Source organism: Hordeum vulgare, chromosome 2H (genome assembly GCF_904849725.1).
Source record: "Hordeum vulgare subsp. vulgare chromosome 2H, MorexV3_pseudomolecules_assembly, whole genome shotgun sequence".
Lineage (NCBI taxonomy): Eukaryota > Viridiplantae > Streptophyta > Magnoliopsida > Poales > Poaceae > Hordeum > Hordeum vulgare.
Genome location: NC_058519.1, coordinates 211,172,543 through 211,197,595, shown reverse-complemented (window position 1 = coordinate 211,197,595; position 25,053 = coordinate 211,172,543). Strand labels below are relative to the sequence as shown.

Genomic DNA, 25,053 nt, shown 5'->3' with positions numbered 1-25,053 from the left:
TTTTTTTCACAGTTTTAGGCTGCTGCTGCACGGCACAGTAGGTGCTGCACGGCACAGTAGGTCCATAGGCCTCTCGGCTCGTACAGCAGAGCAGAGCAGAAGATGACATGAACAAAAATGCTTTCCAGAGTTCCCTCCTGCTTTCCTCGGGCAGGGTCTGCAAACCATCATCAAACTGGAACTGTGCAAGGCCTGCAAACCATCATCTGAATCGAATCGCTGACGAGGCCAATCACCAAACTGGAACTGTGCAAGGCCTGCAAACCATCATCTGAATCGAATCGCTTCCCATTTTTAGTCACCTCTTGCTTTTACTGCCGAGCACCGTAAATTCAACGGTCAATGGAACAACGACACGACACCATAGTGGGCGGACGCACACCTCCGCGAGGAAATAACTTGTCGGCACAACACAAGGAGCTACGCCTACACTACACTACACTGTCTTGTCTTCTCTTGGCTCTTGGCTGCTCGGCGCCAATGGAGTTCCCGTCCGCGGCTTCCTCGCCCTCGATCTACAAGCTGGTGGACACGTACAAGAAGGCGGCGGCCACGGCGGCGTCCGTCACCGCGTACGCCGTGCTGGCGCGGGGCATGGCGCGGGAGCTCCTGCCGCCCGACCTGTGCGCCGCCGTCCGCTGGGGCGCCTCGCTCGTGCGCGGCCACCTCGAGCCCCGGCCTGCCGAGCGCCGCACCGTCGTCGTCAAGCGCATGGAAGGCTGCACCATAAACTGCGTCAAGTTCAACTCCTTGTACGACGATGTCAGCGAGTACCTCGCCACCAGGATCGACCCGCAGTCCATGCGCCGGCTCTGCCTCAGCGGCACCGGCGCCAGGAAGGTCATGTCCATGGACAGCGGCGACTCCATGACCGATGTCTTCGAGGGCGTCCAGTTCACGTGGACGTCTGTCTCGGGGGAAGGCCACAGAGGGCCGGAGTCGCTGGAGCTCACCTTCGACGCGCAACACACGGGCATGGCGCTGGGCAGGTACGTGCCCTCCATCACGGCCGCGGTGGAGCAGGTGCGCCGTCGGGACCGCGCGCTCAAGATCTTCATGAACGAGGGTTTGTCGTGGAGCGGGATCAGCCACGACCACCCGGCCACGTTCGACACGCTCGCCATGGACCCGCTCACCAAGCAGGCCGTCATCGCCGACCTGGACAGGTTCTTGAAGCGCAAGGAGTACTACCGGCGGATCGGCAAGGCATGGAAGCGCGGTTACCTTCTCTACGGCCCGCCGGGCACCGGCAAGTCCAGCCTGGTGGCCGCCGTGGCCAACTACCTCCGCTTCAACCTCTACGACCTCGACCTCTCCGAGGTGGGCTATGTTGGCATAATCCATGATGTATGGTTCCATGTCCGGCTCGGACTGAAGACTGAAAACAGTCACCGACTAGGTTTAGTATTAGGCTAGTTTGTTAATATATATACCTATGTAACCCCTGTGTATTGTATCTCAGATCAAAGCAATACCAATTCACAAGAACGACACGTCTCTGTTTGCAATCAACTCGCGTCAAGTGTGTTTTCTGCCTCGTGTATTACGGCGACTCGATCCGACTAGCTAGACTATCCATCCACCAGCTTGAGTGCTTGCTTGGTATTCTGACGACTTGATCCAAGCTAGCTAGGCTATCCATCCACCAGCTTGAGTGCTTGCTTGCTCTTTGTGGCTGCGGCGTACGAGATCGTCTCGACGAAAAGTACTCGTCGAGTCGGTCCTGTATCCAACAATTGGTATCTAGAGCTTGGTTTATTGGCGTGATCTTCGAAAAGCAATCGAAGGATCATGTCGACCCCCGGCAAGGAGATCGTTGTGGTAGGAGCGGGAGCACCGATGCGGATGGTGGGGGTGTTGCAATTCCCCCTGTTGGATCGAGAGGACTACGCACTATGGGCGATGAACATGGAGGTCGCGATGGAGGGAGCGGAGTTCTGGGAAGCTGTCGACCCCGACGGTGCCGAGTACGCGAAGGGCGCGGCGAAGTACCGAACGGATCGTCAGGCGTTAACGGCGATCTACTCCGCCATGCCGAAGGATGTGCTGCAGCACCTCGTCGGAAAGAAAACGGCGAAGGAGGCATGGGAGACCATCAAGATCCTGCACCAGGGTCATGACCGTGTCAAGGAAGCACATCTTCAGTCCCTGATGAGAAGCTACGAGTGCCTGAAGATGCAGGAAAGCGAGACGGTCGATCAGTTTGCCTCCCGTCTCAAGACGCTCGTCAACGGCATACGCGGCTACGGTTCAACCTTAGAAGAAGTTGCGATCGTTCGACGGTTCTTGCGCGCCGCGCCGGCGCGCTACATCCAGATCGTCACGTCGATCGAGCAATGTCTCGACCTAAAGACTCTAACGGTCGAGGATCTTGTCGGAAGGTTCAAAGCCCACGACGAGAGAATTCGTCTCAGTTTCGGCGACACGGAGGCGAGTGAGCACCTGATGATGACAAAGGCGCAATGGATTGCCCTGTCAAAAGAACAGCAGGGCGGATCCACGAGCAACAGCAAGAAGAAGGGGAAGGGGAAGCAGCGCTCGGCGAGAAAGAACTTCGCTGACTCGGATGACGAGGATGCGCCTGCACCACCGAGGAGGAAGTTTGACATCAGAAAAGTGAGATGTCATAAGTGTGGCCTCCTCGGTCACTTCAAGGCTGACTGCGAGGAAGCACCGAAGCAACAGGCGCTCATGGCTGAGGAAGAAGACGACGGGGATATGATTCTGATGTGCGAACTAGTGGACGAAGATGATCCAGATGATCATGATCTGGACATGAGTCCGGTGAGTGCACCCACATCAGTACACCCAGGTGAAGTCGTGTCACCAGAAGTCCATGACACAAGACGTGATGGTGTGGTCACGCAAGAAGGCGAAGACATGGCGCCTGAAGACCATGACACGGGGCGTGATGGTGTGGTCATGCTAGAAACAGGTGACGTTATGACGCCAGAATACCATAACATAAGGTGTGGCAGCGTGATCACGCTGGAAGACGGCGAAGATGTGTCGCCAGAAGAACACGGCGTGGGATGTGATGGAGTCGTCGCGGTAGAAGAACATGAAATGCGGCGACCTTCACTTAGCCCACACGAACTTGGCACATACGTGATGTTGGAAAATGCAACTCCGTGTTGTGCGGACATCCTGAGCACGGACGTATCTATTGCATTAGAAGATCGACCGGACGAGGAGAGCCCATGTGGACAGCATGCCCGAGCGCACGGAGCCGACGTTGTGCCGAACAAGCAAGTTGATACGACTATTGGTCGAGCATCGAACAGAGGTGGGAGCAACCCAAGTTGTGCAGGCACGAAAGCGGCTGATTTGCTCACTAGCTTGTGCTGCACAGTGGAGAAGCCAGATGGTGTTGGCCAGTACGAGCTGTATACAGCAGCTCCAGGGCTAGGGCTAGAAGGGAAGCAAATCTTAGAAATTTTGCAAGGGGCACTCAGCCTAGAAAGCAGCGTTGGAGGAGGGGCAAGTGTGTTCTCTGAAAGTCTTGAAACGCCAGAAATTAGAACTTTGGCAAGTTTAAAAGAATATGTGGCTTCTCCAATAGCACATGAACGACGCGTATTTAATCTCTATCCAGAGGAAGCGCTTCAAATAAATCCGGTGAAGATGAAAAGTAAAGGGCAACGATGCTTGCACATCGAGGAACCGGAAATTTTTGAAGAAGCAATTATGGAAGAGTGTTGGCGTCATGCTATGGATGAAGAGTTGAGGTCGATCGGAGACAACAAAGTATGTGAGCTCGTGGATCTTCCCAACGGACATAGTGCCATAGAGCTCAAGTGGGTGTACAAAGTCAAGAAGGATGCCAAAGGAAACTTGGTGAAGCATAAAGCAAGGCTCGTGGCTAAAGCAAACGTGCAAGAGCAAGGTGTGGAAATCAAAGAAGTGTTTTCTCCGGTTGCAAGGATGGACTCGGTGAGGCTACTTATTGCTCTCGCGGCTCAAGAATGTTGGACGATACATCACATGGATGTGAACTTCACGTTTTTGGCTGGGGAGTTAGAAGAAGAATTGTATCTGAAGCAACCACCGGGATATATCAAAGAAGGAGAGCAACACAAGGTATTGAAGCTACACAAGGCATTGTACGGGCTACGACAAGCTTATCAGGCATGAAGCATCAAGCTTGACAGTACATTGATTTCTCTAGGTTTCGAGAAGAGTCCACTCGAGCATACGATGTATAAGCGAGGTAATGGAAAGGATCGTCTCTTAGTGGGCATCTATGTGGATGATCTCTTGATAACTGGAGCTAATGAAGAGGTGATTGCAAACTTCAAGCTACAAATGAAGGAGCTATTCAAGATGACTGATCTAGGGCTCTTAAGTTACTACCTTGGGATCGAGGTACAACAAAAGCCGGACGAGATCACACTATGCCAGCAGGCATATACAAAGAAGATACTTGAAAGCAGTAGCATGGAAGATTGCAACCCAAGTTATGTTCCAATGAAGCCTCGTCTTATACTAAGCAAGAAAAGTGAAGCACCCGTGGTTGATGCAACGGAGTATAGAAGTGTGGTCCAAAAGTTGAGGTATCTCACGAATACAATACCAAACTTGGCCTATTCCGTTGACATAGTGAGTCACTTCATGGAAGCACCCACGACGAAATACTGGACAGCTGTGGAAAATATACTCAGGTACATCAAAGGGACAACAAACTTCGGTTGTGTCTATTTGAGAGAGAAGAAGAAGGAGATGCTGGAGCTATTGGGCTACAGTGATAGCAGCATGTCAGGAGATGTGGACGACCGTATAAGTACCTCGGACGTGGTATATTTCTTGGGAGGAAATATAGTGAGTTGGCTATTACAAAAGTTGAAAGTGGTCGCATTATCCTCACGTGAAGAAGAGTATATTGCAGCTGCAACCGTGGTGTTTCAAGGTGTGTGTCTAGGAAGGCTACTCGGTGACCTCACAGGTAAGGAACGAGTGGTGCACAACGTTGACGACAAGTCTACAATCTCTCTGTGGAAGAATCCAGTGCGTCATGATAGACGCACAGACATCGATACGAGGTATTGGTACCTACGGGAGTGCGTGGAAGAAAGCAAGATTGACGTCAACTACATTTGCACTGACGACCAGCTTGCAGATATCCTGACCAAGTCTTTGGGACGACAGAAATTCACGGAGATGCGGAGAAGGATAGGCGTCCAAGCTGTAAAGTGAGGACATCATGTTTAGGGGGGTGATTGTTGGCATAATCCATGATGTATGGTTCCATGTCCGGCTCGGACTGGAAACAGTCACCGACTAGGTTTAGTATTAGGCTAGTTTGCTAATATATATACCTATGTAACCCCTGTATATTGTATCTCAGATCAAAGCAATACCAATTCACAGGAACGACACGTCCCTGTTTGCAATCAACTCGCGTAAGTGTGTTTTCTGCCTCGTGTATTACGGCGACTCGATCCGACTAGCTAGACTATCCATCCACCAGCTTGAGTGCTTGCTTGGTATTCCGACGACTTGATCCAAGCTAGCTAGGCTATCCATCCACCAGCTTGAGTGCTTGCTTGCTCTTTGTGGCTGCGGCGTACGAGATCGTCTCGACGGAAAGTACTCGTCGAGTCGGTCCTGTATCCAACAGGCTACAACGCCGCGCTGCAGAAGCTGCTCATCGGCATGCCCAACAGGTCCATCCTTGTCATCGAGGACATCGACTGCTGCTTCAGCGCCACGTCCAGGGAAGATGACAAGGAGCGCAAGACGCTGCCGCGGGCCAACTATGGCCATGGCGACGATGACTCTGAGGACCGCTCAAACACGGTACGTTGCATTGCATAGGAACAAAAGAAGCATCGATCTTTCATAGTTTCATTGGTGAACAGGCACATTATCTTCTCATGAGTGTCTGAACAATACCAACATGGAATGCAGAGTATCACACTGTCGGGGCTACTCAACTTCATCGATGGGCTCTGGTCGACCAGCGGCAAGGAGCGCGTCATCATCTTCACCACCAACTACAAGGATCGCCTCGACCCGGCGCTGCTGCGTCCTGGGCGCATGGACATGCACATCTACATGGGCTACTGTGGCTGGGAGGCGTTCAGGACGCTGGCTCGGAACTACTTCGTCGTCGACGACCACTCTCTGTTCCCGGAGATACAGGAACTGCTTGCCGAGGTGGAGGTGACGCCAGCCGAGGTGTCTGAGATGCTGCTGCGGAACGAGGACGCCGACGTTGCGCTCCTCGGGCTAGTTGAGTTTCTCACAGCCAAGAAGCAGGGGGAGAAAGATTCAGTTAAGGCATGAAGAGGAGCATTCACAGACACCAAGTATCAGACAATGAAAGAAAGGGATCCATGCTCTCTGTTTTGCTAGTTGTTTGCAGTGTGGACGAATCTTGTCCTAATTTCTACAGTATGTTCTTATCAACTGTTAGTCCTAGTGATCTTTCTCCTGCTGACAAACATCGATACCTGCTGTGTTAACTGCTGTTCTGTCGTTCTCTACCCAGCAGCAGTTGTTTGTCTCCAAATGTTTGGGAACTGATTTGGATTTAAGTAGTGAATTGTTTGGGAGTGAAATGTGTTATTAGTCCATTAACTCAGGGTGCTTGCACATTTCAGGCTAAGAACTCGAGAGCTGATTAAATTTAGTTCATAAACTCGTTTATTTGTTCATCCAAGGCCAAAACAGAAAACTGATCAAATTAAATAATGTTTGCATGGACTATTTTGCAACATTATTCTAAATTAAACGAGTTAATTACATCAATGATACACAAACTTGTCCATGATGCTCGGTTTAGTCCATAATCTCGCAGCCGCCACAAGCGGCTACATGAACTTGCTTAGCACGCTCAGTCTAGCACATTTTTCTTTAAAGTTAGCAGGAGAGCTGCTAAGATTCTATTGCAGAAGGGATGTTATAGACAACAACAGAATTATACGGTGAAGGAAGGAAGAAGAGAACAAAGACGTTCGCCCCTCAGCTAAGCCTGCAGTGAGCTAGCCAAGAGAAGCTATCCGGTTTAAGCTTTGCTCCAACCGGCCCTACTGAATTGCACCTAGTGAGCCCGGGTCAATAGGGCACCCGTCAACTTTTAAATGGATGCTTCGTCTCTGAGCAGCACCATCACAACCGCGATCGTCTTTTCTTTCTTCTCAAAGATCCTCTTGTTGCGTTTTCGCCATATAGCCCAGCAGGTCAACATGGCCGCGGACTTTGGTGCAGGTCTTGTGTGTTTAGGCATCCTGTAAAAATTGAGTACGCGGAATGGGGCATGTTGGGATGTGTGATGACTTTATATTTGCAGAGAGGTCATCGCCTTCTCATCATTTTTAATTCGTAGTCACACTGTTCATCTCTCTCCTTTATTTCTAGACGAAAAGAATAATATGAGGACGACGCCATTCAATCCAACAATCGTCTACATTGATGCCACCCATGCGTCGTGAACTTGGCGAAGATCGTACTGACTACGTTGCGAAGATTAACTATTGCCAGCCTCGGCTCATGCCTTTAAACCTATAGGTCAAAAAGAGTTAAAAGCATCCTAAGTCCTACAACTTACGTAGAATGTGATGATTTGGTTCAAAACATACAAAACATGACCCAGCCGTCCCACAACTTGCACTACATGTGACATTTTAGTCCTGGGCCAATCGCAGTGTGCCAAGTGGCTGGACAGGTCCTGCCCCGCACTTTTGCAGAAACCCCCTGCCATTCTCCCTATTTCACCCACACTCTCCACCACGTGCACTTATCCACACCTGAATTAATTCTGTCGGGGGAGCCGGTGGAGCATTGCGGCCGGGAGGCGGCGGCTCCGGTTCCGGCGCCACCGCCACTGATGCCGATGCCAGAAGCGTCGCCATGGGACTTCTTCAACCCGTTCGACTCCTACAACCAGGAGCTTCCACATTACTCCAGCGAGGTGAGGGAAAGGGAAGGGATCCCGGAGCTGGAGGAGGAGACGGAACACGAGTCGTCCATGAGGGAGTCACTCAAGGCCTGGAAAGCGGTGGAGAGCACCGCGTCGAACCGGATCGACAATGTGGATGTCAGTGCCAAGGTGAAGGTGTCCTCTGGAGATGATGTTGCCAAGATCCTTGAGGTCGGGAGCATTCGGTACAGACCGCGGAGCAGGATCTTAAAATGTGAGTATACCCACTTCTCTTTTCATTTGATTGTACATACGTGTTCAATTGTTGTGATACTGAAAATGTACTCTGAATTCCTAGCAACACCAGACTCTTATGCAAGCTCAAGCCAACTTAGCTAACACGAGTAATAACTTAGCACTATTGTGTTTTTTTCCTAAGGTTGATATATCATATATGAGATATTGTTTTCCCCCCAAAATGGAGGTTAAACCTCTGGCCTATGCATCATTGTGATGCACATAGCCATTGTTAGTAATTATTAATCAGAGTACATAACATAACCTCTGGCCTCGGTATTTGGAGACTAAGAAATGAATTTTGTTTCCAGGGTCGATCTTGGAAAAGTCTGGATTGCGTGCTTGTGAAACTTTGAAGTTTTCTTCGTCAATGGGCTGTACTCTGCGATGCCACACATGAGGGAGTGCTGCGACAATTCGTCACTGAGCTTGACAAATACCGAGGGGAGCTTCTGCGCATCGCTTGGAGGAGTTTGCAAACCTGAGGTGGAGCAGTTTCATTTACCTTCTCGTCTGTAGTTTGCTGTGACTTTTACTGTGGTTGGAGTCTCGTTTACTTTTGGTTTTCCCCTGTAGTTTGGTGTCGTTCTAGAGGATGTTATGTCTGTACCTGGCGATTGACTTTGCTTCATTAATAAAGTGGAACAGGGGGAACCCCTTTTATTAAAAAAAAAAGAGTACATAACATAATGTGTGAGATATAGTATTATGTATTTTTCTTCTAATCATAATGATCTAACCACACAAGTTCTTCCACACTTTGTTTGCATTTTTCAGTGATATTTCTTAATAGGTTAGCTAACTTGGCCATTACCTTGACGCAGTGATAGTTTCACGGATGATGGGAACCTTTGCCTTGTTGTTCTCTGAACCTCCAGTGAAGAACGCAGAACAATCAGCTATTGGTTCATCCAGCAGAACTCAGAATTCAAGTTAAAGAATTGATAGTACCAGCGGTGTTGAGATCAATACCCTGTCTTCTATAATGGACAGATTGTATGTGTGGGAGAAAAGACTTCATAAGGTGATTATGGTATGCTCATTCAGGGGTATGTGAAGCCTAGTTCAACACTTTTATCCTATTGAGTTGATCTTGAAAGGATTGAGATTCCAAGCATTTATTATGATTAAAAAAATTAGGATGACATCCATTAGTTATATATATTTTTGCAGTTGAAAGGAACATTGTAGCCCTTGTTTAAACCACGCTATAATGTTTTACCATCATGTCCAATTTTGAATTATTAGTACTGAATGTTGCAACAGTTTTAATGGAATATTTTTTCCCATGAGAACCATCGCAGCATTACCTATGATTAGCTAATTTTAGTATGTGTTTATAATCACAGTTTATTTGAATAAAATTCTGATTGCACCACTAAACTAAGCTTCAGTCAGGACATCCTAAATTTTGGTTATCTTGTTTCGTTTTGGCAGGCACTTGTCATGCAAACAGATATGGCCTCTTATGTAACTTTCTTTAATAAAAAAAAGATTCCCTGGCAGATAGCTATTGCCTCAAACAGTATTTTTTGCTCATTTATTTATTGCAAAGAATTCTCGATCTCCCACTATATTGCAAGATAAGATTTTTCAGCGGACTGACCATAAATTGTTGTCATTATGGTGCAGGCATATTAGAATGTGGAAATTCATTCTTGAGTGCCACAGGAAGCAATTTCATTTCATACTTGAAACTAAATCTCATATTCTCGTTCCTAAGAATGGACCTGAAAGAAACTCCTCCAAGGTTACACTCGAACTAGAAATGGAACTTCTGAACTGGTGTTCCTGTTTCAGAAATTGGATAATTTTCCAAAAGGCGTATATCGAAACCCTCAATGGCTGCTTACCGAAATGGCTTCCTCCGAAAAAGGAGGAAATGTCTGACAGCATCGCGCCGTTCTCTCCTGGTAGACTTTGAGCTCCTGGCGTGTTCATCACAGCAAATGATTGGTGACAGACCATGAAAAGTATACCAGAAGGTGCTCTCGTGGATGCGATGGAGGCTTTCGCTGTTAATGTGCACATATTATGGGAGCGACAAGACGAAGCGCAGCAGCAGAAGATGAAAACTGACTATTTATCAAAGGGATTTCTCAAAGAGGCTCAAATCTCACCAAAAGGATCAAGTCTTGTCTGGGCATCCTAAAGCTGGTACGGCGGTTTTACCCAACAACGACAATGGCAGGGCGTTCGATAGTCGAATGGTAGCTTTGGATGTATTGCACACAAGATTGGATGAGAAGAGAGCTAGGCATGAGGAGACTGTGAGAGAAATCCAAGAGTTAAGTGCAACTGATCTGAAAGCAGGCCTGGCTCCAATATTTGAAGCGTTGGAGTCTTTTACTCAAGAGACACTAAAAGGTTATGAGAATGTAAGGGTTCCCAGACAGTGGTATAGTCTGATTTCAAGGTCTTCTCGCTTTGCTTCTGAATGATGGTCTGTACAATGTGAAGAAGAGATGATCTCAGGAGTCAATGGTAATAAGATATGCCAACCACAATACTGTACGTTGTACTGAACGTTATTCAGAAATGATTGCACATGATACTAAACGTTATTCAGAAATGATTGCAGATGATTCTCGCGTCCGTCCCCTTCCCTGTGCTCCCAGCTCACCGCCGCCGTCAACCTCGTCTGTCGCCATGGTCTCCCCGACAGTATTAATTCACGTGTGGATAAGTGCAGGTGAGGGATGTTGAACAAGTAATGCCCTAGCCCGACGTAGTAGATAGGTTAGCTTTCCCTTTCTTCAGTTAGCAGAATAAGCGGGATGATGACCGGCAGTAGTATAGGTTAGTTTGTTTTTTCAGTTCAGTTTCTGTTAGAGATTAGCTAGCTTTGCGCGCCCGTTTACTGAGCATGGGATGGCATGCAGTCGCAGCTGGCGGGCGCGATCCAGCCGCATCGCGAGGGTCGTGGGATGGCACGACCATTAGACTCGGGAAGTGGTTGATCACTCGTTGTAATTTTGTTTTCAAATAAGAGAAATAGAAGAGAGAAAAGCTGCAGTTTTGCACGCAGCACAAAACACTGTCTTCGTCTACCTTGAGCTCGGTCTGATCCACGAGAGAGAGAGAGCGAGCGAGAGCACTCCGTAGGCTTCGATTCCAACAAGTGGTATCAGAGCCGCGACGATTCCTGGAGACCATGGCCGGCTCGCGCTCCCCCAACGGCACACCCGCGACCGGCGACGCTGCAACGGCGAGGCGCACCGGGAGGACTGACGACGGGGTCGACGACGGCGCACGATCCGTAACTCCGACACGAGGTCGGAGCCTCACACGCAGGCGCGGGAAGGAGATCGTCGTGCACGAACGCACGGTCCAGGAGCGTCTCGTCCCGGCGGCTCCACGGTGTGGCCCATGCTCACCCCGACGAACTATTTTGAGTGGTCCATGCTGATGCAAATCAACATGGAAGCCAACTTGATGTGGGACGCCGTGGTGGGGAACCCGTCCAGCATCCCCAACAACAAGGCGGCGCTGGCGGCCATCCTACGGTCTACCTCACCGGAGTTGGTCGGGGCGATCGTGGTGAAGAAGACGACAAGGGAGGCATGGGAGACAATCAGGACCATGCGCATGGGCGTCGCGCGTGTACGAGAGGCCACGGCACAATGACTGCGCTCCGAGTTCAAGACGATTGCGTTCCGCGACGGCGAGACGCTCGACGCGTTTGGCATGCGGATCACCTCCCTCGTCAACCATCTACGATCCCTTGGTGACGCCATGGACGAGGTGAGAGTGGTTCAGAAGTTCCTCCGTGTTGTCCCCTCTCGGTACATGCAGATCGCCCTCGCTATCGAAACGATGCTCGATCTCAACACGCTCTCCGTTGAGGAGCTCGTCGATCGCCTTCGCTCCGCGGAGGAGCGCTACCTCACCAACGATCAAGGAGGAGGAGGCGGGGCTCAGCTGCTGCTGACGGGGGCACAGTGGCAGGCACGCAAGAACCAGCGCGCCCAAGGCCAGAACGGTGGCTAGGGCGGCGGACAAGGTGGTTCCGGGGGGCCAGGCGGCTCCGGCAGACAGGGCGGCGGTGGAAATCATCGCCGCGGCAAGCAGCAAAACCGTCGAGGCGGAGGCTCGGGCGGTGGAGGAAACGGTGGCCGTGACGGCGCGCCGAGCGGGGAACGCGTCATGTCTCAGGTGAAATGTTACAACTGCAACAAACTCGGGCACCACTTGATGCAGTGCATCGAGCCGCGTCGAGAGCGCAAGGATCAGGCGGACCTTGCGGTGGTACATGACCAGGATGACGAGGCTACTCTCCTCCTGGCCACGGTCACCAACCTCACCGTCACCACCGAGCGCTCGGTAGAGCGCGTTCTTCTGAACGAGGAACGCTCCCAGGCGCGCACCCAGGAGGACGGCATCTGCGACACCGCCTGGTATCTGGACACTGGTGCAAGCAACCACATGTCCGGCCGCCGCGAGATCTTCTCCAAGCTCGACGTGGGAGCACGGGGGATTGTGAAGCTCGGCGACGGCTCCAGCGTGCAGATCGAGGGCAGGGGAACGATCCTGTTCGAGTGCCGCAGCGGCGAGCACCTGACGCTCTCCGAGGTATACCACATACCTCGTCTCTGCAGTAACATTCTAAGCATCGGTCAGATGGATGAGCTCGGTTGCGAGACGACGATCCACGCTGGGGTCCTTCGTCTCCGCAACCCCGACGGGCGTCTCCTCGCCTGCGTGGAGCGCAACGCAAGGCGTCTCTACATCCTCCGTCTATCTCTCACCAAGCCTGTGTGCCTGCTGGCGAGCGGGGACGACAAGGCCTGGCTGTGGCACTCACGCTACGGCCATCTGAAATTCAGGTCGCTGCGCGATCTTGCGCGCCTGGAGATGGCAAACGGCGTACCCCTCGTCGACCGCGTGGATCAGTACTGCGATGGATGCGCGCTAGGGAAGCAGCATCGACTCCCGTTCCCGCAAGCCTCTGCGTACCGCGCCGAGCACGCGCCGGAGCTCGTCCACACGGACCTCTGCGGCCCGATCAAGCCCACGACAACTGGAGGTAACAGATACTTCCTGCTGGTTGTCGACGACCACTCACGCTATATGTGGTTGGAGGTGATCACATCCAAGGCAGAAGCATTCCAGCTTTCAAGAAGATCAAGGCTCTGGCTGAAGCAGAGTCCAGACGCAAGCTTTTGGCGTTCCGTTCTGATCGGGGCGGAGAGTTCAACTCCATCGAATTCCGCCTGTACTGCGAGGATGGAGGGATCACACACTACACCACTGCGCCGTACACGCCCCAGCAAAATGGCGTAGTTGAAAGGCGAAACCAGACCGTGGTGGAGATGGCACGATGTCTGCTCAAAAGCATGGCCGTGCCCCGCCACGTTCTGGGGAGACGCCGTCAAGACTGCGGTGTACCTGCTCAATCGGTCGCCCACTCACAGCGTCGACGGACAGACGCCGTACGAAGCTTGGCACAAGAAGAAGCCGACAGTTCATCATCTCCACACCTTTGGGTGCGTCGCCCACGTCAAGCGCGCCGACCCCGGCATCGACAAACTGGCTGACCGCTCAACGCCGATGATCTTTCTCGGGTATGCGGAGGGATCCAAGGCGTACAAGGTGTTTGATCCAGCCACGAACAAGATGCACGTCACACGCGATGTTGTATTCAAAGAGAAAAGGAAGTGGGACTGGACGCCAGCCCCAGGAGCAGTGGCGCTCCCATCGGACGAACACTTCGTGGTCGTCTACAGTGACGAGGAGACCGTCAACGTGCAAGCTCCCTCATCACCCGCAGCAGGAGCTCCCTCTCCACCATCCATGCTGGCTGGCTCCCCAATCGCGTCGTCATCATCACCATGCACTCCAGACTCTGTTAAAGACGGATGGGCTACGCCGCCAGGTGATGATTGGGAGCGGCACGACCTCGACCACACGCCGCCCCACTATCGCAAGATGGAGCACGTCCTTGCCGAGGTAGATGCAGTGGCAAGAGAAGAGCACGTCGGTCTCTGCCTTGTCGCTGCTGATGAACCCGACAACATCGACGTGGCCCTGGATGAGGCATGCTGGAGAAGTGCCATGGACGCCGAGCTGGCCGCGATCCGTGAAAATGGCACCTGGGAGCTCGCCATGCTGCTGGCCGGCCACCGTGCCATAGGACCGAAATGGGTCTTTAAGGTCAAAAGAGACCCCTCTGGCAAGATTCTGAAGCACAAGGCGCGCTTGGTGGCGAAGGGCTACGCACAGCGCCATGGGGTGGACTACGACGAGGTTTTCGCGCTTGTGGCTCGCATGGAGACAGTCCGTGTGCTGCTGGCTCTAGCGGCGCACAAGGGGTGGCAAGTCATCATATGGACGTCAAGTCTGCATTCTTGAACGGTGACTTGATCGAGGAGGTTTATGTTCATCAGCCCCCAGGCTTCGTCATCGCCGGCGAGGAAGGGAAAGTACTGCAACTTCGCAAGGCACTGTACGGCCTGAAGCAGGCGCCGCGAGCGTGGTATGCCAAGCTCGATGCTTCCCTTGCCTCGCTTGGATTCGAGCGTAGCCCTCTGGAGCATGCAGTATACAGAAGAACTACTGCAGCGGGAACACTGCTCATCGGGGTGTACGTGGATGACCTGATCATCACCGGCACCAGCATCGACGAGATCACTGCATTCAAGGAGCAAATGCAGAGGGTGTTCGACATGAGCGATCTTGGCCTCCTGAGCTACTACCTTGGGATTGAGGTTCGTCAGGGGAATGGGAGATCACGCTCTGTCAGAACGCCTATGCGAGGAAGATTCTCGATGATGCTGGGATGAGGGGGTGCAATCCCTCAGACACTCCAATGCAGAGCAGGCTCAAGCTGGGAAAGACGGGCGCCGGCGAGCTCGTTGACGCCACACGTTACAGAAGCGTCATCGGAAGCCTTCGATACCTCTGCAACACCAGGCCTGATATCTCGTTTTTGGTGGGGATGGTGAGCAGATACCTGGAGGCCCCTGCAGCAGCTCACTGGGCTGCCGTCAAGCAGATACTTTGCTACGTAAGTAGCACGTTAGACCACGGCTGGTGCTACAAGCATGGAGGCGCAGCAGCACCGGCAGTGATCGGCTACAGCGACATCGATCACGCCGGAGATGTTGATGATCGGCGTAGTACAACTGGGGTTGTGTTCTTCCTCAACTCCAGCCCGATCACATGGACTTCACACAAGAAGAAGGTTGTCGCCATATCGTCTTGCGAAGCTGAATATATGGCGGCGGCAACCGCAGCCTGTCAAGGTGTGTGGTTGTGCAGGCTCCTCGCCCAGCTCACCGGCAACACACCAACGAAGGCAAAGCTGCGCGTCGACAACAAGTCGGCGATTGCGTTGAGCAAGAACCTGGTGCACCACGACAGGAGTAAGCACATCGATATCCGCTACCATTTCATTCGTGAGTGCATCGACGACAGCAAGGTGGAAGTCGACCACACTGGCACTGACGGATAGCTTGCTGACTTCCTCACCAAGGCGCTGGGACGAATCAAGTTCATCGAAATGCGACAGAAGGTCGGCATCGCCATGGTGAGCCTCGGGCGTCGGGATTAGGGGGTGAATTGTTGAACAAGTAATGCCCTAGCCCGGCGTAGTAGATAGGTTAGCTTTCCCTTTCTTCAGTTAGCAGAATAAGCGGGACGATGACCGGCAGTAGTATAGGTTAGTTTGTTTTTTCAGTTCAGTTTCTGTTAGAGATTATCTAGCTTTGCGCGCCCGTTTACTGAGCATGGGATGGCATGCAGTCGCAGCTGGTGGGCGCGATCCAGCAGCATCGTGAGGGTCGTGGGATGGCACGACCATTAGACTCGGGAAGTGGTTGATCACTCGTTGTAATTCTGTTTTCAAATAAGAGAAATAGAAGAGAGAAAAGCTGCAGTTTTGCACGCAGCACAAAACACTGTCTTCGTCTACCTTGAGCTCGGTCTGATCCACGAGAGAGAGAGCGAGCGAGAGCACTCCGTAGGCTTCGGTTCCAACAAGGGAGAGTGTGGGTGAAATAGAGAGAACGGCAGGGGGTTTCTGCAAAAGTGTGGGGCAGGACCGGTCCAGTAACCTGGCTGCCACTTGGCACGCTGTGATTGGCCCAGGACTAAAATGTCACATGTAGTGCAATTTGTGGGATGGGTGGGTCATGTTTTGCAAGTTTTGAACCAAATCATCACATTCTGCGCAAGTTGTAGGACTTGGGGTGCTTTTAACTCGCATGCTACAACCATGGAATGCCAAGTCTTAACATGCTACAACCATGGGATGCCAAGTCGAAAAAGTGCTTTTACATATCTCGGCTTAGTATCGCTGGGTACTACCTGGTCAACGGTCAAGATCCTATGCCACTTGTAGACAACATCGGACTCGTACTTTAATTTGGTTGATATAATGGTGAACGCGTGCAATATGTCAACTCTACACTTTCGTCACTCCTCTCCTTCGTAAAGTGCGAATTGACTAATAAACTTGACTTTGAAAGAAAGTGGTCAACCGTGACAGACCCACACATTCATTCGCTGTTTGGGACCTTGTATGCTCCCCGAACAACAAATGAGGCCTCGGCTTCCTAAATCTTAAAATTCAAAACCAACCTCTCCTCTTGATGGTCATACACAAGTTGATAATCCCTAATTAATGCTACTCTGAAACAAATATGTGGCATCAATGAATCGTACGTTAGTCATACACATAAATCCATACGATCAATATTAGAGACTCATGAAAAGATATCACAACACAACTCTAGATACAAATTAAAGTCATACCATCTTCATATTACAATCCACGGGCCTCGAGGACACGAATACATAAGCTTGGATGCAAACGAGTCAGCGAAAGCAAATAATATCTAAGTACAAACATAAGTCACAATGATGGTCTCAGTGGATGTATCGTGGACGCCAACGAGGCGCTCGTGGCACCCGATAGCCGTCGTTGAGGCCAGTGCACGGGGCATGACCAAGGCAGCCCTTGACGATGCAATTGCAGGCGCGAGGAAGGGCTGCTCAACCTCCTTGTCGTTGAGGTCGACCACGAGCTCGGGATGGACGGTGGTGGCAACGTCATGGGATCCCACACTGGTAGTTTGACAGCGGGCATGGTGTCGTCGTCGCTAGAATTGGGACAAAATGGGAGAAATTTGAGGGGGAAGGGTGGTGCCTATCTCTGTATACCAGATGCTAGGTACTGATGATGGATCTCCTCCTCTTACTAGCAATAATTCACAAGACACGATCTAGTGTAGCAATTACAATTTGGATACAAGGAATGGAAAAACAGAGAAGAACTTGCATGAGAGGAAGAGAGAAAGGGAGCCGGAGGTAGGAGAAGGGTAGCCGCCGTGTGAGACGTGATCCACTCGATGAATCGTTCATTACATCTCCTCCTGGTACTTGTAGTCAATGGCAGTTGCTGGTTTATGGTCAGGCCCGACCCATGTACGAGTCCACTGACAAGCCCGTGTATTTGTAGGAACGGTTCCTAACAAAACCATTATAAACGGTTGTCACGCAAGAACCATCTGCGTTACGCGAATATCACAGATAGTTATAAGAATCGCTTGTGCCACCGCGAGTGTTAGTGACACATGCTTTTTGGTGGGAGTAACCGACATTGAACCATGTATCAAAACCGCCTTCAAAGCTTAAAACTTTGGGAAACGTTTGGAACTGGTGCGCCGGTCGAACCGTTCGGGCGGTCGCACGCGACCCGCGCGGATGGCTGGCCCAGTCATGCAACATTTTTCGTTTAGATTTGTTGCAACCAACTTTAAAATTTGCTATAAACGTTTCTTATTTGTTACAATTTGTTCATTAACAAGCCGCATCCACATTTGGTTGTAACCCGAGTTCGTCGAATTTTTTCGTTACAACCGGCGTTTGATTTTTTGTATAACCGGTGTTAATTTTTGCTACAATCGGTATCATTTTTTTACTACCATCGTTCACTAAAAAATTTGCATACACGTTCGTGAGAGTTGCAATCTGAGTTCACCGGATTGTTTTGCCACAACCCACATTTTTGTTTTGCTACCATGCATCATCAGTGTGGTTTTTTGCTACAACCATGTTGATATTTTTGCTACGACTGTATTTTTGTTGTATCTGTGGTCGAAATTTGCTACATCGCTGTTTATTTTTATTTCAATCGATAGTTTTTACTGCATGAATAAATCTGACGATCAAACCAAATTTGATCTGACGGATCAGACAGCTCGCGTGCAGTCGGCCAAAAGTTACGACTGATGCCTAAAATTTTGTCTAAAAAAAATATATCAATTAAAAGCTTGGAGCATCTTCAACAGGATGTGGGTCCGTCTCCCATCGTAGTCGGGCGCGAGAGACCGAGAGCCAGAGGGAGGGAGAGTGGTGAGGATGAGGTAAGTGAGGATCCGTGGAAGCGTTCATTCTCAATAACCAGAAAAAATTTGTTGGGGCGCTCCAATAAATGATGATTACGGTTTTCTTAATCGGTTGGAAATGTTCTTACAACACCCCCTTCAAAAAGGCTCTCTGCATTTGTCCTTGTTTTCTCTGAACACACAGACCATGTCTCTTCTCTGCTACTACCATGCTACGCATCGTGCTTGTCCTCCGGCTCTTTTACTGCCCCACTCCGTTCTTGGAGGAATTCCATCAGTACCTGTAGCGCAACATCGGCGTCCTCGCTCCGTAGCAGCATCTCAGACACCTCGGCGGGCGTTACCTCCACCACCGCAAGTAGTTCCTGTATCCCTGGGAACAGAGGGTGGCCGTCAATGAGGTGATAGTTCCAGGCCAGCTTCCTGAATGCCTCCCAGCAGCAGTAACCCATATATACATGCATGTCCATGCGCCCCGGCCGCAGCAGCGCCGGATCAAGGCGATCCTTATAGTTGGTCGTGAAGATCATGATGCGCTCCTCGCCGCTAGTCGACCACAACCCGTCGATGAAGTTGAGCAGCCCCGACAGTGTTATCTTGCGCTCACCTCCCGTACGGTAGTCTCGGCCGTCCTCCTCGTCCTCCAAGGAGTGGTCCTTGCGATCCTCTCTCGACATCGTGTCGAAACTGCAGTCAATATCTTCGATGACAAGGATGGACTTGTTGGACATGTCGATGAGAAGCCTCTGCAGTGATGAGTTGTCGTGCACACTCGAGAGATCGAGGTCGTAGAGATTGAAACGTAGGTAGTTGGCCATGGCAGCGACCAGGCTGGACTTGCCGGTGCCAGGGGGGCCGTAGAGCAGGTAGCCGCGTTTCCAAGCCTTCCCGATTCGCTGGTAGTACTCTTTCCTCTTCAGGAACCGGTCGAGGTCGTCCAGGACAGCCTGCTTCAGCCCTGGATCCATGGCGAGCGTTTCGAACGAGGCCGGGTGGTGGTGATTGATGCCTTGCCACGACCCGTAGCCGTAGTCGTTCATGAAGATCTTGAGCGCGCGGTCCTGCCGTCGCAGCTCCTCCGCTGTGGACATGATGAAGGGCACGTACTTGTCAAGCGCGGTGTCAGTCTGCTCTGCGTCGTAGCTGAGCTCTAGGATCTCGCCGCCACCCTTGACCCTATCGCCGTCGTCGCCGCCAGCCTCGATGAACATCCACCGGAACTCAACGCCGTCGAAGTGGTCTGTGATGGAGCCCCCATGCTCCATAGACAGGAGAGTGCTCGAGCTGCTGCTCCCGTCGGGCTCAGTGGTGAGGGAGCGCCCAAGGCAGAGGCGGGACATGGTGCGCGGATTGATCTTGGTGGCCAGGTACGTCCGCGCCGCGTCGAAGACGTCGTTCTGGCTGGACGCGTTGTCGTAGTGGCATTGGTTCTTGTCGACGGAGCGGCGGATGACGATGGTGTGGCGCTCCTTCTCGCGGGCGCCGAAGCGGGAGCACACGAAAGCCGCACCCCAGTGCACGGCCGCGCGCAACTCATCGGGGAGGAGCTCCCGCGCCATGCCGCGCGCAAGCATGGCGTACGCGGACACCGAGGCGGCGGTCGCGAGCGCCTTCTTGAATGCTTCCACCGCCCCCTCCGACGGCGCCGCCATACTCGTCATCGTCGGCAAAGAATTCTCCCGCAGGTAGGGTGCAAATGAATCAATGAACTGGATTGGTTTCTTGCTTCAATATCCGTCGCTTTGCCTTGCCGGCATACACCCCCCACCCCCGTGCATTTTATAGTACTATTGCAGGTTAGATCGCCGGGGTCCAACTCTTGCAGATTCTACTCAAAGTCCACCAGGAAACAGATGTTCTACTCGGTTTCGGATCTACAGGATAGTGAGTAGTTGGGTGAAACGTGTAACCTTTCCTTAGGCTGCTCATAATGGAGAGTAACCAGGAGTAGTAACATAATGTTGTTACTACTCTATGTTACTACCTTCATAGTGAGGAGTAACATACATGTGGTGTCATGCAAACTAGCATTTATTAGGTTATAGACACATAATGCATTGAAATATGTGATGTGATGGTAACTAGCTATGTTACTACCATCATCTCTCTCCGCATTAATTACTTGTCACGTCAGATTTTTTACCTACGTGACGTTGATGTTACTACTTAGTTACTTTCCACTATGGCTAGTCTTAGGGGTGAAGTACTTATTTAATGAGTGCTGATTTAGACATTAATTGCAGATCGGCACGACTTTCCTTCGGGGTGAAGCTAGCTCTAAAATCAGGCGTATCGCATGCAATTAATATCAATATTTCAGAATGCAATTAATATTCCACCTAATATACTCCCCCCTTTCTAAATATTTTTTTAAAGATTCAACAACCGACTACGTATAAAGGAAAATGAATGAACTTATATTTTAAATTATGTCTATGTACATCCGTATATAATCCATAATCCATAATGAGATCTTTAAAAAGACAAATATTTAGAAATAGAGGGAGTAATATTAATATCCAACCTAAAATTCAATGTGCATGCAATGCATTTATCTACTCTTAGACCTGTGTTGGTACTTCCCCCGTCACGGTTTAGAAGACGTGTTTGAAAATTCTCTGAATCCTAGATGGTTATTGATTGGTTATGAGATGGGTTTAAAAATAACATTCATACTATGCTTGCAGATAGGAATAATATAGCGGAGTACCAATTAGCTACTAAGAGTAAATATAATGCACCATAAACTTTATCTATTGTAAAAACACACGTATATTTAATCGTGGCTCATAAACTGTAACGGAGGGAGTAATATTTTTTGAACGGATATTAGGCAATATGTAATTGCATCACACACTACCATTTGGCATAATCTTGATTCCATGTGAATTTATTAGACTATTCATTGTGAAAGTAACATAGGTAGTACTCCTTAGGCCTTCCGTAATGCATTGTCTCTTAGCGCGGTATCCTAGGTAGTATACGATCGTTAGATACAACCATCCTAATGTATTGTATGTTAAGTGTCGTATCTTAGTAAGCATGTATTTAATGATTTTGGCCTCATACTAATATGTGATTGGTCTAACAAGTTATTTTGCCTATGATACCGTGCAAGAGCCGTATCCTAAATAAGATACAACAACCTCCTCTTTCCTCAATAAATATAGTGCCACGTCAGCATTTTGCTTATGATATTGTGCCAAGATACTACCATTACGGAAGGCCTTATGTCACAGCATAGACATTCTCAAAATGAAAGAGGTTTTAGAGTGTTGACATTTATTACTTAATTAATTAGGTGTGATAATACTAGTGGGAAAGCATACTACTAGTTTGCATTCATACTCCTAGTGGGAAAGCTGTGTGCCCCAATGACTTATGGTGGGGACGTGGAATAGAAAAGTTGAATGCAGAGTGTGAACGCGTTAGAAGTGCTGTTTATAGGTCGTGGGACACGCTAAGGCCGCGTTTGGAATGAATGTAAATAATTACAGGTGTATTTTTCTTCCAGATGTAAGTTACCGGTCGAGACTAATTTGCAAGCGGAAACAAAAACGACCGCAGCTGATCTGTATTCTTTACAAACGTATTCAATGCGAAAACGACGTGCCAAACAGGGCGTAAGCGTTAATTTTGTTTGAGATAAAAATTTACTCTCTTTAATTGATGCTTCTGCACATATAGATACAGGAAGGACGGCTCGTTTTGGGCGTCTGTACATGAACCGGCGCGACGGTTGTTGAAATAGCATCCGTCGGCGGTTAATACAGGCAGTGATTTTTCCTAATTAAGTATCTTAATGAATCTTTCATCATAAAAAAATATCTTAATAATCTTAACACTCCCCCTAATCCATGCTTGTATAGGTAGCATCATCATCTTGAAAGAGTCTTCACTAAAAACTCCGTGGAAAAAACATGAAGAGTATATTGATTGATATGTTGCCAAAAATCCTTCAAACTCAATGGAAAAAATAAGGAGAAAATGATGCAACATATAATGGTTATTATTCATTTTTAACTCAATAGGAGAAAACCCATAGAGTTCAAATGACAATAAATATGTCGTATATACTTTCCTAAAAACCCCGGTGGGAAAAACAGAAAGTATGACATATGATATTATGTTGATATTACCTCATTAAAGACCTTTATGAGAACCTGTAAAGTAAACTCTTGAAGGAAAAAAGAGTATAATATGATGCATTAAACATGAACAATTCAGGAAGATACTCCCCCTGATTCTTGCAAAATTCGAAGCCGTCACATACCAATTCCATGAACACATTTCTGGAACATAGAAGTTGGTAGATACCCGATGAACAAATCAGTCGCATGATTTGACTTGCAAGATATGCAATATAGTGATATTGCTTATTATGTAACCTGTTTGCATCCGGGCAACACAAGAAACATTATCGTTGAGATAATGGTTGGTGGATGTAGCCATGAGGTCTATTTCGAAGACTCTTCATGAGAGGTCTACCACACCTAGTAGGAACACTAAGTTTGTCTATGACCTGATATAGTGGGGATCTGGTCGATGTATCCAATGATATCGGTGTTCACATTTATGTGAAACTGAAAAACCAGGACAAGATGTTTGATGCCTTGGAGATATCGAAAGATATTCTTGAGTACCAACCAATTGTGTTTGGTGGATCCAATGACATTATGGAACGTTCAGTCCCAATATCTCATCTCCATCATCTCTTGGTCTAAATAGATCTTTCTCTACGTCTAGAGAATGAACTACCATGAGGGTTATGGATGGATAAGATTTGTCCACAATGAATTTCTCCAATATATTATGGATATAGACATCATAGTATACCATAATGTATGAATGAAGGTGCTCAAGTTGCAGTAACGAGCGGTATTTTGGTTTACCCAAATCCTTTATTTTATACTCCGTCATTTGGATGATTACATGTGTCGTCATTACAGACACACAAACATGGATAATCATCATTGTAGGAGTAATCCTTTTGTATAAGGATCTCACTATGTCGGTTGTACCATATGTACCGACAACAGTAAGTCTTATGATGACTTACTGATTTTTACAAAATGTATGTTGCATTTTGCATTTCGATTCAGAAGTGAGATTCCATTGGGAATCAATCATATATGTCTGAATCTAGTGATCCACATGGATATGTGATCACTACATCTATGAACTGCAGAGATAGATGATTTTGTACTACCAATGATATAAATTATCAGAAAGAGATTCCACCTCTAGAGAATAGTTGGGTATGTGCATGAACCCTTGTGCTACAATACTTGCTCTATGTTTCACCACCTTGTTGTTCTCAATTCTATTTCCAGAAGAAAATTGGTGTAGGTATTGCTTATGAATACCTTTTCATTATTGAGCAAGATTATTTCTACCTAGATTATAACCTTTGCTTGAGTTCAGTCCGAGTGTTGTTCACGCTATGCCATGGCCATGGTCTTTGGATCTGAATCATTTGAAAGGATTTTGCAATCTAGTTGAGAAATATGTGTCAACACTTGTTGACTTCCGGTTATATGTTTCTCCAGAATCTATATATCAATATATTGTTGATGGAAATATCATTACCCGTGGCGACTGCTCACGATTTCCCAATGCGATTGAGTTGGGTATTCCGATGTCCCGGTCATTGTGTGCACTATGACCTAGGTTGGTGGAGGTTTCCCATCCACTGGGTATGCTACTCATTAGGTGTCTGTCATCATGAAGTTGACTTGCATTTACTGATTCATAGGCCTTGATATCCTTGCTTGCAAGAAGCTTAATCGTGATGTTTTTTGCCATACATCTCCTCCCGTTGCATCGAACGGGGAGTGGAGTGGTTTTTGTTGGTACCTCCATTCTTTGAGGCACACTTTTATAGAATTGTAGGACTGGGTGACACCTTTATAGTCAGTAAATGAATCTGGCAGGTTATTGGCAATGTGATGCAAATCTTCTGAACGCATGGTTCAGATCTTTGAGTACGTGGATTTGAGGCAGAAATGTGTTGAACGTTCCACTAATTTCCTAGCATTCATTATGGTACTTGAATTCTCCCCCTAATGCCTGAAAATATTCCTCATTGAATCAGCATACTGGCCTTGAATAACTCCCCATGTGAGGGGCTTGGGGTATTGACGGAAATACAATTATTCTTCATATAGATCCCAACTATATGTTGAGGGGCCAATGATGTATGCCAGGTGGTGATATCAGTATGCAGCCGAATTACCGCAAATGGGAAATACTTGATAGATTTCCACGTATCAAAGATAGAGGGGAATAATATATGCAGTTCTGTCATGAGCATGTAAAACTGCATGACTCCAACATAAAGTTGGTAAGTTGCAATTCCAAAGTAAAGATAATGCAATGAGCTTAATTCTTTGGATAAAGGATTCTACCAAACCATTTGGAGTCTAACATTAGGAAAAAATTGCAAACTTCAATCCACAGACCATAGAGAAGGCAGTCAAGGTGAATTTGCAATGTTATCCATTCGATTTGCTTGAAATCGATGTGAGGATAATGAGCCAATGGTTT

At 48.8% G+C, this 25,053-nt stretch overlaps 3 protein-coding genes across 7 annotated transcripts; 2 read left to right on the top strand and 1 right to left on the bottom strand.

The window, feature by feature from the left end:
- Positions 1-296: 296 nt before the first annotated feature.
- Positions 297-6,560, top strand: LOC123429945 (AAA-ATPase At3g50940-like). The gene is made up of 3 exons (XM_045113911.1): positions 297-1,324; positions 5,618-5,796; positions 5,908-6,560. The coding sequence occupies exons 1-3, from the start codon at positions 343-345 to the stop codon at positions 6,283-6,285; spliced, it is 1,539 nt and encodes a 512-aa protein (XP_044969846.1). The 5' UTR covers positions 297-342; the 3' UTR covers positions 6,286-6,560.
- A 1,203-nt stretch (positions 6,561-7,763) lies between these two features.
- LOC123429944 lies at positions 7,764-11,193 on the top strand. 5 transcript variants are annotated; one of them, XR_006622787.1, is made up of 4 exons: positions 7,764-8,135; positions 8,983-9,207; positions 9,791-10,642; positions 10,740-11,193. XR_006622787.1 is itself a non-coding variant. In XM_045113908.1 (2 exons), the coding sequence occupies exons 1-2, from the start codon at positions 7,829-7,831 to the stop codon at positions 9,093-9,095; spliced, it is 420 nt and encodes a 139-aa protein (XP_044969843.1). In that variant the 5' UTR covers positions 7,764-7,828; the 3' UTR covers positions 9,096-9,530. The 5 variants fall into 5 exon arrangements, 2 of the variants coding, with proteins under 2 accessions (XP_044969843.1, XP_044969844.1); XR_006622788.1 differs by having other exon boundaries at positions 10,728-11,193; XR_006622786.1 differs by lacking the exon at positions 10,740-11,193 and having other exon boundaries at positions 9,791-10,721.
- Positions 11,194-18,590: 7,397 nt separating this feature from the next.
- Positions 18,591-20,717, bottom strand: LOC123429943 (AAA-ATPase At3g50940-like). The gene has a single exon (XM_045113907.1). It carries the CDS (start codon positions 20,166-20,168, stop codon positions 18,720-18,722), a length of 1,449 nt encoding a protein of 482 aa, XP_044969842.1. The 5' UTR covers positions 20,169-20,717; the 3' UTR covers positions 18,591-18,719.
- Between the last annotated feature and the right edge of the window lie 4,336 nt (positions 20,718-25,053).